Source organism: Eleutherodactylus coqui, chromosome 1 (genome assembly GCF_035609145.1).
Source record: "Eleutherodactylus coqui strain aEleCoq1 chromosome 1, aEleCoq1.hap1, whole genome shotgun sequence".
NCBI lineage: Eukaryota > Metazoa > Chordata > Amphibia > Anura > Eleutherodactylidae > Eleutherodactylus > Eleutherodactylus coqui.
The window spans coordinates 96263232-96273103 of NC_089837.1; the positions used below are offsets into that span (position 1 = coordinate 96263232).

The window sequence follows — 9872 nt, forward strand, 5'->3', positions numbered from 1 at the left end:
GGATGCAAGTCAAGAGAGGTACCGAAGCCAAGAACCATCCACAGAACAGCGCAGTGCAGTACAAGGATCTATATACCTGCACTCTGGCAATGACTCTGCAGTGCATTAATGAGAGGTCGTGAAGCCGCCCATGATCTGTACTGCAACGCAGGCAGAATTAGAAGGCGGCAATAAAAGAGCAAAAAGATTCACCTTACAGCACTTATATGCTGAGGCTGTTTTTTTCTTTTGGCCCAGAATACCATATGAGATACTTGTAGGCCCAGTGTGTCATATTGCAGCAATATTGGAAAATTGGTGCAGAATTCAGTAAAATATAGAGGGAGGGGGTGGGGGGTATATAAATTTAGCAAGCAGCATCACTTCTTTTATCCTGCACCGACAGGCACCCAAATATGCAGAATTAGCAAGTATTCTGGATTACCAAATGCTCATTAAGAGCCTCAAAATGAAATGCAATATAAAGACATCAGGTTCTAGATTGATATGTGCAGGTAAATACACCGTAAATCGATGTAGCAGAGCAGACTTTTAAAATCGGCTAAAATGCCGTATTTTTTACCTGCAGTCCAGCCCATTAGTCATCACTGTGTACAAACTAAGCTCAGCTACATCTGGAAGATGCAGAGCACTATACGGCAGACCATAATGCATATACCCCTTTGAGAATCTCCGGACAACGCCAGTTCTACTCGCCATTGTTCAGAGTTACTTTTGTAACTAGAAACATGACAAAACTATTCAAATAGCCCATTAGAATTTAGATAGTAAGCTCTTGGGATCTGCTATGATTTTGTCTCATACTTTATTCATATTCCACGGATGAAGCGTTGAACATGTTGGCACTATATGAATATTTTTTGTACAAACTAGTTGAAAGATTAAACCGGCAGGGTCCCGCACTCCGCAGTGTCACAGCAAACTCTTGGCAAACAGCAGGTTAACGCAGAAAGGCTGCAGAACAGCTAAGAAAAGAGCCGGTGAATTCATGCGGGTTCTCTAACGGTTACTGTGACACTCACCTATTCATTCGACCTACGCACAGAATGAATAAAAAGAGGGAGGAAAAGAAAAGGCAAGAGAAAAAAAGTGCTGATTGGGTTCTGAAATCACAAGACAGCAGCAGCGGGAGTGGAAATTTCCCTTCCTCTCAGTCAGCGGCATTACCAGGGTCTTATTTCCATTTCAATTGTGGGGAGGCGGCATATCACAAGAGCTGCCTGGAACAGTTATAAAAGGCCGACAGCTACCCTCCCTTCCCAGCTCTTAAAGCTGCAATGTGCTACAGTGATTGGGCGCCCCCAAGAGGTAGAGGTCCCCCCCCCCCCATCTTTTTTTTCCCCTTTGCATGGGCATCTCCTTTTACCATGTACAAGTGCCATAGGGATGCTTTGGAAACAGGACATAGCTGCAGCATTGTTGGCAGCCCTGTACTGTTTGCAGGGGGTATCACACTGCGGGCACATTTGTATCCTCTTGCACAGAGGTACTAAAATAAATCATCAAGCATCTTAGAGTGTAAGGTTATATTGGTTAGAAGATGGCGCCATATAACTCACCTGGAGGAAACATCCGGGGTCACAGCTGTTCAAGCGTGAACACATTTAACGCTTTGCTGACCAGAGCGGAACTCCATTCGACTTATACAACCAAATACAAAAGAAAAAAAAATTGTATGTCGTATCTGCAATACAATGACTTAAGTGATGAGGCCTATGGGGACTAGGTACTTAGGCATTAGTATACAATATACCACAGACCAGAGAGATATGTAATGGTGCCGTTATACAGAACGAGAATCTCACAATTAGCGCTTGACCAAGCTGGTGACATCATTGGCTCGTTCACGCAGCCTCTTTAGACTGCACGATTCTCATTGAGCGTTCCACATGCCTATGACCAGTGTTTACACAGCGCGATATGTGAATGAGCGGGCGCTGGTTTTTATGCCAGCTGAAACTGAATGACGAGTGATAACCTCACGGTTCGCGTTAGTCGTTGGCTGCATTTGAATTGAAAGATTATCGCTCACTTTTGCGCATTTGAACGATTCTCTCAAGACTGTTGCAACCATTTTACGGACAACCAAATGTCTAGGCAAGGTAGATACAAGTCCTGATCTACGTGCTGCGGGTTCGCTGTAAACCGGATGGGGTTCATTTTCATTTAGCCTACAAAAAAAAAAAAAAAAAAGGGGACATTTGGGCAAAATGCAACAAGTTTAGGCTCATTGCACGCTGCATTTGTGCACTACACGCCAGAAATGACTCCTTGTGTATATGTTCAACACACCCTTAAGTCCAGTCACCTGACAGAGGCCAGAAGAGTGTCTTTTTGGCGTCCATAAGGTCAATATGCATCGGAATACTGTTTATTTAACTGCAAGGGAAAGAGCAGCAGACTGTTATATGGAGAACCACCATAAAAATAGTGCATCACAAGATTTGTTTTCTTCTTCACAATGAATCCTATGTGTGACAGATGTTACTGTATTATGGGACAATACAGAGATCTCTGCCATGGTCTGTTTATACCCAGGACTGTGGCAAGGGGGCGCCCTCTACATCTAGAGGCTAGAAAGTTTCTACACTGACATAGATGGGGGTTCTTTACTGTAAGAGTAGTAAACTATGGAATTCTCTGCCTGAGGACGTGGTGATGGCAAATTTGATGAGTACAACAGGGGCCTGGATGTCTTTCTTGAGCGATACAATATTACATGTTCTAGTCACCGATTTCTTCAGAATGGTCAGTGATCCCGGGATTCAGTTTGCCAGATTGGAGTAGAGCAGGAATTTTTTTCCCTTAAATGGAAAAATTTGGCTTCAACCTCATTGTTTTTTTTGCCTTCCCCTGGATCAACATTGGAGGTTGGAGTGGGAGGAACTGGCTGAACTGGATGGACATGTCTTTTTCCAGCCTTACACACTGTTATAATATGGCAAGTGTCACTGGCCCCCATGGGACATATACAGCTGATGGAAATCATGAACACAATGCACACAGAGACTTTGCCTTCCTTTCGATCAACACTGGGGGAATAGGCTGCACTGGATGGACATGTATATCTTTTTGGGCCTAAAATAAATACCATGTGATTACTGGAATATGGTAAATCAGGCCAACAATATACAATAAAGTATTACTTTGTTTACAAAGCAATTGGCGTACTATGTAAGCAGACCTGCACTAAAAATAAATGAGCAGTAAATCTGATGCTTGGCACTGCCATCTTATTTGGCTGACAAGTTATGGAATAGTGAGAAGGCGAATACTACTACAAAAAATGGCGCCTGGAACAAAGATCAAGTTTCTGCAATGGGCTGCAAACATCGAGCGCAACAGGACCCACCAGTAGTCTTGGGTAAATTTATCCTGTAGTCTGGGAATAGGCTCCAGGTACAAGAAGGTGATGACAGGGTAGAAAGGAAGTGGCGGGAAATGTCAAAGTCCATCAATCATGAGTGCAGAGTATTCCCAAACACAAGAAGTTATGGAATCACTATTTGAGTAATTCCTCTGTCTAATCTCTGAAGTGGTTTCAGAAGGAGAGCTCAACCAAAAAAAAAAAAAAAAAAGAGGGTTCTTTGGAAGAATTAGGGCAAAGGCAAGCTTTAGTTGCCCATAGCAACCACATTCCATCTCCTATAGGCACCCGACTAGTTACTATGGACAACTACTGCACTTTTCCTCTGCACCACTTTTTTCAGCACCCCAGATTTTCCTTGCAAGTAGCTTTTACACCGGCCAGTGAGGTTTTAGCTGTCGTCGCCAGCTTTGATGTAGGAGTCTATTCTCCAGATCTTGAAAGAACTTGTACTAAGATACTTAGTACAAAACCAAGAAAACCTTCTAGAAGCGTCCATGAGGATACTGCAAAGCTTCCGCAAGGGGGTTAATCCATCTTCCCACAGCCGCCAATAAATTATAATATACACTCACAGTAAAACTCCTTTAATTCAACAGAAGCAGCACTTTGTATATGCCAGATTATCAAAAGTTCTAGATTATCAAATGGTCATAGAAAACCATAGCATGTGCGAGATTAGAAAATCCAAACTAGTCACATGTCCCAATTTTTGCCGTACTTTTTCTGAAATGATGTATGAATAAACCAAACACAAAACCTGCTACTATTTGCTGCTGGTCTTGTGAAATTCCACGTTACTCTGCAGATCTGTGCTGGAAACAAGCGGCGGATCAGACCGTATTATTGGTACCAGATTAAAGGAAACTCGCTGCACTCTGCAAAACAGACACGCACCTTTATCAATAGCTGGCCAGTAATTAGTCACATCCTTTAACCCAACAAACTGGCTGCTGGCAAGCTGTTGGAAAAGTGATCTGCCCCCCCCCCCCCCCCAAAGATTTGGCTGTAATTTCCAATTTATGCTGAAGCAGCTGATTTACGGTAGATCGACGTTATAAAAGAACACATGAGGTTTGATGTGTTATCACATTTTATTATTTTGACACACTGTCATAATATATTTGTAATACCAAAAACCAAGAGTATTGGCAGACCGCCAAATCTCCACCTTTACATTAGGCCGCAAGGAGCACAAACTAGCACTTACATCAATCTGTATCCAGGATGACAAGTGGACGCTGCTCACAATATTTATCAGACAGGAAGGAGTTTATTTCGATTGCTGTCATTTCTAGAATCCCATTTTGGTTTGGATTAGACAGATTGTCTAAAACAGACAATTCCACTAACGACCCAAACGTATCAAACCGCCCCAGATCCAACCAACATTCGGAAGTGCTCTCATTAGGGCGATGCAGGAAACCGATCCCGATAGTGAAAAAGCATTTGTTACATATGTAACAAGATCTAAACCGGTTACCACCAAGGGAACAAATATCGCTCAGTCTTTGGAAGATGTGACTAATCATTTACCCAGGATTAAACTTTTGAGGTTTCCCCAAGTTTTAGGGGGTTCACTCTTGCAGCATAGAGTATCAAGAATGCACTAGGAAGGAGCACTATGGATGCTACCCAAAAACATGAATAGGTAGCCAGTAGAAAAAAAGATATAATATGTGGGCGTCACGAGAGTGAACGTCAGCGATACGCAGTGTCGTTAGAGGACGCTGGTAATGTTCACCTATAGGATTCTGTCCTCATTATCCCTCTAGGATGACAAGGAGTTAACAGATTGTGGTCTTCACGCAGGATCCGCAGTTGTGACTATGACAGACCATCCCCCATCGCTTTCCATCTCCTCCAGAGGCCGAGAGCTTCATTCAAACAAGAAAATGGGGAGAAAACCAAGACAGTCAAAGCTGAACACATCAAGGAGCTGTAAGGATCCTCATCTAATTACACGGACAACCTACCGCCGCCCCACCTCTCCTTATTAAAAAAAAAAAAAAAGTGGGCTACAAATTAAAGAGCAAAAATGTAGGGGGGTGTAAGGATTATCTGCCAATGAAGAATAAGATGGCAGCCCCCCTTGCTTTCTCCCATCGACAGTCACACAGAGCGCTATTTTTAGCCTCCAATGCGGCTGACTTCAGAAGCGCCCCCCACCTCCTCCCATCCACCATGAAATGTGTCACACCACTGATACAGAGACTTCCCCACCACTGCCATTATTACTTAACCTCAGCCAACAAGCGGTTAATGGCAGGTGTTCTGCATTGTCAGGGGTAGCCAAATAACGAGGAGGATGACAGCAACCATCCAAAAGCATCAAGGATGCCTACAGGCAAAACAACGTCATCACGCAACCACCAAGTGTGCTGCTACATTCTACATACATAGTTACCATTGAGCGCTACATGAAACAATGTATCTGCTTATAGGATGGTGGCATTTAGTAAATAACCCAAGAAGATGCTCTCCTAAATCATCCCACTATGCTCTTACAAAGTGGATGGCCAAGTGCTGGAGCTGAAAGAGCGCAGTCATCAAGGATGCAAACAATCCACCAATCCAACGCCATTTAATGATAAAGTATCATGAAGACGCAATGAATCCCCCATATCAGACGGTAACAGCACCAATAGAGAAGACTCCATTACGACTAAATTCTCCCACTAATCCACCAGGGGTCACCAGTTTATGGAGATGTTGGGGTGATGAGTGCGAGGATAACAATTCTACATCCTATAGGATACCAGCATATTATATTAATTATATATAGATAATTAAAGTCTATATTGAAAACCTCAACTATCAATCATCAATATTAGAAAAAGTAGTCTCCCCAAAAGGAGTCCCAAAACTGCACCGTGACCCCCAGATTGTAGCCTATATATTAGCATCAGCTGTATTTAGGGTACTGGGACCACTGGGTAGAATGCAGTAGAAGCCCATGCATCAGTCTAGACATCGTCTTGGGTGACAGGGACGGGTATGATCTTTGCAGAGAAGATGAAAGACATAGTTTTTGCTGCAGATCGCTGCATCCAGTGCCGGCCACCGCTGCATCACACTGCAGACAGGGTGCACAGCTGCATTACATACATGCAAACTCACTGCAGCCAAAATACCAAAGCCGCTGCCCGTCTATGAGAAATCACAGGCTGCAACTGCGAATCAATGGGCACGGGGCATGCATCAGGCACAGAGGATGTGCGGTCTCATGCCATCGCCCCCACCCCCGGATGAATGACGGCTTACCCCAGCTGCTGGCTGTGCGGCCCAGGATCTCCCCACTTCTCGGGTTGTAGATGAACTGCTTCCACTCGGATGTAGCCTGCGGCTGCTGCTCCCCATCCTTGTTCTCCTCCTTGGCCATGATGATGCTGGAGATGGCGCGGTGGGGGTGAAGCAATGAATCCCGGAGCTGCGATGCACTCGAGAACGTGGACTTGCAGCCTGGACCACTACGTCCCCGCCGGCCGCTCTCCAATCTGAGGCCGCTGCGGCACCAGCACGCAATTCCCCGGCACAGCAGACTAGGGGCGTGCCGGTGCTAAACCAATCAGAGAAACGTCACGAGAAATAGGGGAGGAGTTGAATAATTTTGGATAACGAATTGTAGCGGGTGATGGGTGTGGCTTTAAAGACTAGTGGAGGGAAGCCCTGCGCAGGAGGGCGGGATTAATGAGCGTCTGTCCAATCAGAGGCAATGCTGCATAACGGAGATCGCGCCTGGCTTTATACTAGCGGGCGGTTTGGGATGCGGGACGCGGGGACGCGCCTGGTAGAATGAAGCAGTGCGCGCTCCCGCCTGTGGGTGTCATCGGGAAGCGGGAACTGGAGTTGCCCTTCAGCATCTGCAGCCTGGTCATATGTGCTAGCACTGATAGAGCGGTCCGTTAGAGGCAGGCGGAGGATGCGCCGTTTATTTATGGCACCCGCCGATTCAATCAAGTGCTGCGATGGGATATTTTCTAACAGTGCACCGCCCCTTTAAATATAAGCCACACCCTAAACTCATGTCCTTGACTTAGGGTTGCCACCCCTGTCATCCAAAAATACCGGGCTGTGTAAAAGGGGCGTGGCTTATCGCGACATGTTTTTACCTCCATTATTCCAATGGCCCCAATAGTAATAGTGCCACCCCTCAGTAGCCCCCTTATTGAGCCCGGAGTATTAGTGCACCATTCAGTGGCCCCAGAAATAATAGCATCCCCCTTATTTGCCCCAGAAGTAATAGTGCCCCCCCCTTATTGGCCTCAGTAATAAAAGTGCCCTTCCCATCCTTGAGGTGGGCAGCTACCATATCATCAAGCGCTTTAAGGGTACGTTTACAAGTGGCAGCAAATTCCACAGCATTTCTCCATCTGCACCATTTATGCTGATTGTGACTCGAAATCATTTACGTATCCGCAGCGGATGTGAGAAGATCCCCTCACCTCTGAGGTCCCCGCTACCCGACAGCCTATGGTGAGCGCAGCGCCATTGGTCAGATGATGTGGAAGTTGCATCACCTGACTAGCGGCACCACGCAATACAGACCGCCGGGTGCCAGGAGGGTGCTAGGAGGGTAGAGTGCTGACGTGTCATGGTGGCATTTACCATGCTTCTTCCCAGAGGGACACACATAGCTAAGGCCAGAGCAGTGCTGCAGGCTACCTATGACATCCCTAGGATAGGGAATGCCCATCAAACTGGATGACGGGATTAGTTGTCACACATGACGCCACTGTTCCTACACACGCCATGTGTGACCCTCTGCGGATAAGTAATTCAGCCACAGACAGTTCTTAAGAACCACGGGTCTCTAGGAACGGTTAGAGCCCGGTATAAACTTTACTTGGAACTTGAAACAGATAATACAAGGCAGTTCAATTGTAGACTTCACAGTGCAGGCAAATGAATAAACTTCATAACTTAGTACCTCCACATGGCTCTCATAAAATGCACATATCTTGTAGTACCTCCACCCAGCTTCAGAGATGTGTGGGTGTGACAAGTAAAGGGTGTACCTCTACGTGGTGATCCAGACTTCAGACAGCCGCATAGGAAAATTACCAGTATAGATAGCACCTCTGCACTGCCTTGATGAAACACGGATTAGTAGTTGCAGATTCTCTCTCTCTCTCTCTGGGCTCACTCCATCAACATCCAACCAAATTCGGTACAGGAAATCTCTCCTCCTCTTCAATGCTTCAGCACATGAGGGCTGAAGGTGCCCCCATGTACCTGGACCTCCAGAACAGCAACACTCCTGAAGCCATGGACCCCTTGCCCGCTCTCAATCACTCACTTTTATAACCTCCTCTCATACCACATGACATGACAGACTTGTTACATTTACATGCAGGCTTTGGATTTTATTAGAGGTTAACCTCTCAAGCGCTGCAGCTGTGCAACACATACTGGAAATGACAAGACAGCTTTGCACAGTTCTTCAACACAGGACATACATGTATGACATTTATGGAGGGGACCAGGATGATGTACTGGGTCACTACAGATGCAGCTTTATAGCAGATTTCACCTCTTCAATTTGAATTCAATTAGGGGGGGGGGGTGAAATATTCTGCAAATCTGCAGCAAGTCAGCAATTAGTGAACACACCCTTACGCCCTATGAAGCTTCGGTCGAGACATCACTGCGGCGTCCAGAGAAGATCCTGCTTCCCTGACACCTGCGTCTTTGCAGTGCAGAAGCTGGGGGAGGCGTGAGAATCTTCTGAGCGCTGCAGCGACGTCCCGACTGAACCTTCAGAGTGAGTTATAGCGCTTGATGATATGACTGCTGCTGGCCGGAGGCGCTCACACTGTGTAATTATCTTTTACCAGCCATTAGTATAACCGATAAAAGATAAATACCAGCACCCGCCTCTAGAGTAAAGTACCAGCCGGGTGGCAACCCTACCTGCAATGTATGGCCATACCAACCGACCACTGTGCTCCTCTTACCTGGGAAGGGCATGACACCAGTGGCACAGCAGGTATCAGAGTTCAAAAAGAGTTAGCAGGTCATAAATAAGGGTTATGGTTCTTTTAGAAACATAGAAAATTAACGGCAGAAAAAGCTGCTCCGTCCGGTCTGCCCTGATAAATTCCCTGACGTTGCTTCTAAATTTCCCCAACTAATCTCAGATTGTCCCCTTGTTCTAGTGTTTAGCTTCCTATTACAAACACTTCCTACCAGAACCTTATTTATACCGTTAGTATATGTAAAAGTTTCGATCATGTCCCCTCCTCTCTCTTCTCTCCTCCAGGTTATACAAATTAAGTTCTTTAAAGGCCCATTTACATGCAAAGAGAATCTTTCAAATGATTGAAAGATTGATAGTTTTAGCGATCCTTTGCATAAAGTTTTGAAGGACACTAATGTCCATTAACACTTTATCAGCTTCATTTGCATGTAAAAGAGCATCCGGGAGCTGTTTGCAGAGCACAGCATGTGATCTGAGCTCTGCACACAGCACCATTGTTTTGGCATGGGCTGTTGGCAGAATACA

General features: G+C 45.6%; 1 protein-coding gene across 1 annotated transcript in view; it reads right to left on the reverse strand.

Moving 5' to 3' along the window:
- Positions 1-6886, reverse strand: part of ATP1B3 (ATPase Na+/K+ transporting subunit beta 3) — a 41751-nt gene extending 34865 nt beyond the window's left edge. The window contains exon 1 of the mRNA XM_066598145.1: positions 6632-6886. Within this exon, the coding sequence (XP_066454242.1) occupies positions 6632-6749 (118 nt within the window). The 5' untranslated portion in view covers positions 6750-6886. The remainder of the gene's footprint in view (positions 1-6631) is intronic.
- Positions 6887-9872: the final 2986 nt, after the last annotated feature.